A 4,068-nucleotide genomic window follows, 5' to 3' on the forward strand; every position below is an offset into this window, starting at 1 on the left:
ACTTAAACAGTGCTGGTCGATAAAATTATTTTCATCGTTAACAAGGGGTCGCTTCATTTATGGTAACTGGCGGTAAATCCTCAACGCATAATGTTAATGCTAACTTTTCTTCGCAGTGCCTGGTTGTGTCGTCGACCATACGCTCGTTGGCTGAATGTTCATTTGACAAATTGTTGAATTTTTTATAGGGGAATCCAACTGTGCTGAACAGAAGTGTCGTACACCTCGCACATTGACTGCGGAGTTGACAGCTGATTAAAAAAGTTGTTTTTCATTCAAACGTCGTCTGTGAAAAATTCAACTCTATTTTGTGCAATTTGTTTCTTCTGAAATAATTAGTAGAACCGTCTGCAGTGACTCTAAAATTAGCAGAATAACAGTTAAATATAACAGGTAATCTAGAAAGGCTACTGAATTGAACTGGACTATCGGATTTACAACAAAATTATTGATTATTTGAAGCTGCTGTCCCGAAGAAAACAACGTTTGGCGATAAATCTTTTTTTTTCTGTTACTTTTCTCAGCAAATTCTAAAAGAAAATCGGAATGACCGTCTGTAGTCATTTGCACATTGTTTTCGATAAGCTTTGGACAGACAATCATTTACAAAACGATAAGCAGCTGTTTCGCAGTTCATTCGCCGATCGATATTTTCTTTCTTATCGACTAGTATCATTGGTGTATCAATTCGAGTTTGTTTATTGCAGAAACCGCAATGAAGCGGAAATATCATTATCCAAATGTGACGAACGTAGCGCAGATCTTGATCGACCGTAACTATAGGGACATGGAACACATCGTGAGGAATCGACTTAAAACTGCCCCGCAGTTCATTGATAAGATAGAACTGGAAGCCGAGCTCAAAGGCCACAACGGTTGCGTTAACTGTTTGGAATGGAGCGACAACGGTCGAGTGCTGGCTTCCGCGTCCGACGACTTCCACGTGATGCTGTGGGATCCGTTTAGTCATAAGAAACTGTACGATTTGGCCACACCGCACGATGGTAATATTTTCTCCGTCAAGTTTCTTCCGAAACGAAACAACTCTACGCTGGTCACGGGTGCCGGTGACTGCCGTACGTTCGTGTTCGATATTACCCGCAACGAGTTCCCGATTCGGAAGTGCAACTGTCACGGGCAGCGCGTTAAACGGTTGGCCACATCGTCGAAACACGTTCACCTGTTTTGGTCGTCGGCCGAAGATGGCAAAGTGCTGCAACATGACATGCGTACGCCGCATACATGCCGGGCCAATGATGCCAATGTGCTGATCAATTTGCGCAACCACATCAACGAAATGCCGGAGGTGAAATGTATCGCCATCAATCCGCAACGGCCGGAGCTGATGGCTGTAGGTGCAAACGACTGTTACGCTCGGGTGTACGATCGGAGAATGCTATCATTGATGAAGGTATGACGGGTTTTAAACACGATGGCCTCACCGCTCTGTTTTCAATTGACTTATGATGGTTCTTTGTTCTACAGCTCAGCACAAACGTTGAACTGAAACCGAACGAAAACGATACCGACAATGTACCGCGGGATGGATGCGTTCAGTACTACTGCCCCGGTCACTTGAGCCGCAACAAAGAAACGGTTTATTCGATGTTCAACCAGAAAGCGGTCACCTACCTAACGTTCAGTCCGGACGGGGGAGAACTGTTGGTGAATATGGGCTCGGAACAAATCTACCTTTACGATTTGGCCCGACCGAAGGAGGCAATGGTAAGTGGCGGGAGATTTTAGACCGAGGTTCAACGACACTATTTTTTGTAGTTTCTGCAACTTCCAAAGTTCACCGATCCAATCATCGGAACTAACGGAACGACTACGAACGGAGAAAAAAATAGACATAAACTGCCACCGGATGTGGAGTGCATGAAGAAGGAAGGCAACGCCAACCTGGAGAAGGAAAAGTATCTGCAGGCCATCCAGCAGTACACGATGGCCATCCGGAAAGCCCAGGAGAAAGATTGTTCCATTCTTTATCTGAACCGAGCGACGGCTCTCATGAAAAGGAATTGGTAAACTTTCGTAAGAAGCTAGCTAGGGAAGAGCCTACCAATAACAAGGAGACGTGTTTTTTTTCTCGAAAGGTACGGTGATGTCTATGCCGCGGTTCGTGACTGTCACCGAGCGCTTCGTCTGGATCCGCACTACGTCAAAGCACATTTTCGGCTAGCTCGAGCTTTGCTGAAACTTGGTCAACTGCCGAATGCAGCATCATGTTTATCCGAACTGGTTCAACGGTTTCCGTCGTACGCGAAGAATCATGGCGTTTTGATGCTGGATAAGGACATTGAGGCGGAAATGGAGAAACAGCGGCAGAGGCAACGGGAACGACCTCTGGATGCCGAAACGGATCAATTTTCCGATAATGAACTGGTAGCTTGAGGAGTATCGTAACTTTGGGGATCGAACTGAGTCATGATTTTCTGTTGTTTCAGGCCTGGCGAGCGAGCGCTTTGGACTACGAGGATCGATTTGTGGGTCACTGCAATACAAAAACTGACATCAAGGAAGCAAATTATTTTGGCGATTCAAACTACATCGTTGCGGGGTTGGTTTTTAATAACGCATGAATTTATTTTCTCTTTCAAAATTAATCCTTTCCTATTGTTTTTTTCGTCAGATCCGACGATGGCAATTTCTTCATCTGGGACCGGGACAGTGGAATGATTGCGTCGATCTACCAAGCGGACGAGCTGATAGTGAACTGTGTTCAGCCCCATCCGTTTGTATGTCTGCTTGCCACTAGCGGAATCGATCACGAGGTTCGTCTCTGGTCTCCGCAGGGATTCGAGTCACGACTGAAGCATCGGATAGACGAGGTAGTCGGAACGGTCAACGAGAATCAGAACCGAATGCAGTCCGACCCGTTCGATTCGTTAGCTCCCGATCAGGCCATGTGTCGAGCTAGTTAGCTTCTGTTGGTACGGTTTGTAAGCTCTATTCATCGATGCTCCATGCTACCGAGTTTCTGCTAACTGCGTTCTCTTGTTTTGTTTCTCTCTCTCTCTATCTCTAGATATTTAGCATATAGTGTGTGATTGAACTTAGAGTTAATAAGTTATTCGCTAGGATACTACATTTATAGCCGAGTGCAGCCAAGTCTTGTTTAATGAGCATGACACAAAATTAACCGTCGCACGGAAACTTGTTTGTTTCTGCAGGGAATACGCTGGACAGTGTACCAACTCCGAAAATGGTTTACACACCAATTGCTGGCGTATTAATTAATATTTCTTTTTTTTGGCTAATTTTGACAGTAGCTGCATTTTTGCGAAAAACACTCGCACGCGTGAGAGCGCGATAAATTTTATTTTATTTTTGTCTTGGAAATTGAACCGCTCCACAGTTGCATACTACAGAACGGACAAGCCACATAAACTGTTGCGTTGAATTAGTGCCAGTTCGATCATAAACATTGTTATATTTAATAAAGATATTAATGAAACATTTGATTTTATCCGTCTTTTTCTGAACGCTAGGCTGAATGCTTTTTAGAAATCGATGATCCCTTGTCAGTTCGTCGAAACAGCACCTGAAAGACAGGATACAATACTATAATTGCTGTTTTTTCTCATAAATCGATTATCTAAAGACTAAAGACTTAAACAAATTAAACACTTTCTGTTGAGTAGAACTTTTTATTGCATGAATTTAATGTGGTATCCTGAATTATATGATATTCACGATGAGTTTGAGTATGATTGAGTTAGCGTGTAAGCAGTGTGCGAGAGTGCTGGATGACGGAGGAACGCGATGAGTGGATGGCCCCGAGCGGGTGTTTAGAATAGAAGTGGATATCTGTGGAATGGGGAATATTAGAGTGCCTATAACCAGAGTGACGACAGCTGTTCGTTTGGAATGACAGTATTCTTCCAAACGAGCAAACAACCTGTCAAATACAATGCAAAGCTAATGCGACTGCCAACATTTCGGTTCAAGTGTTTTGAATTATTGCCAACATTCCGGAAGACATGTCGTCACTCTGGTTATAGGCACTCTACCCAAGTAACAATTCGAATGCCGTATGGTTTTGATTATAATTTATAGGAGTTTTGT

The 4,068-nt window shown here is 43.7% G+C and overlaps 1 protein-coding gene across 3 annotated transcripts; it reads left to right on the top strand.

The window, feature by feature from the left end:
• Positions 1-273: 273 nt before the first annotated feature.
• Positions 274-3,464, top strand: LOC131431077 (WD and tetratricopeptide repeats protein 1). 3 transcript variants are annotated; one of them, XM_058596554.1, is made up of 8 exons: positions 274-393; positions 708-1,411; positions 1,486-1,725; positions 1,777-2,024; positions 2,097-2,385; positions 2,448-2,560; positions 2,633-2,942; positions 3,029-3,464. In XM_058596554.1, exons 2-7 carry the CDS (start codon positions 716-718, stop codon positions 2,922-2,924), a joined length of 1,878 nt encoding a protein of 625 aa, XP_058452537.1. In that variant the 5' UTR covers positions 274-393; positions 708-715; the 3' UTR covers positions 2,925-2,942; positions 3,029-3,464. The 3 variants fall into 3 exon arrangements, with proteins under 3 accessions (XP_058452537.1, XP_058452538.1, XP_058452536.1); XM_058596555.1 differs by having other exon boundaries at positions 2,633-2,938; XM_058596553.1 differs by having other exon boundaries at positions 2,633-2,933.
• The last annotated feature ends 604 nt before the right edge of the window (positions 3,465-4,068 follow it).

Source organism: Malaya genurostris, chromosome 2 (genome assembly GCF_030247185.1).
Source record: "Malaya genurostris strain Urasoe2022 chromosome 2, Malgen_1.1, whole genome shotgun sequence".
Lineage (NCBI taxonomy): Eukaryota > Metazoa > Arthropoda > Insecta > Diptera > Culicidae > Malaya > Malaya genurostris.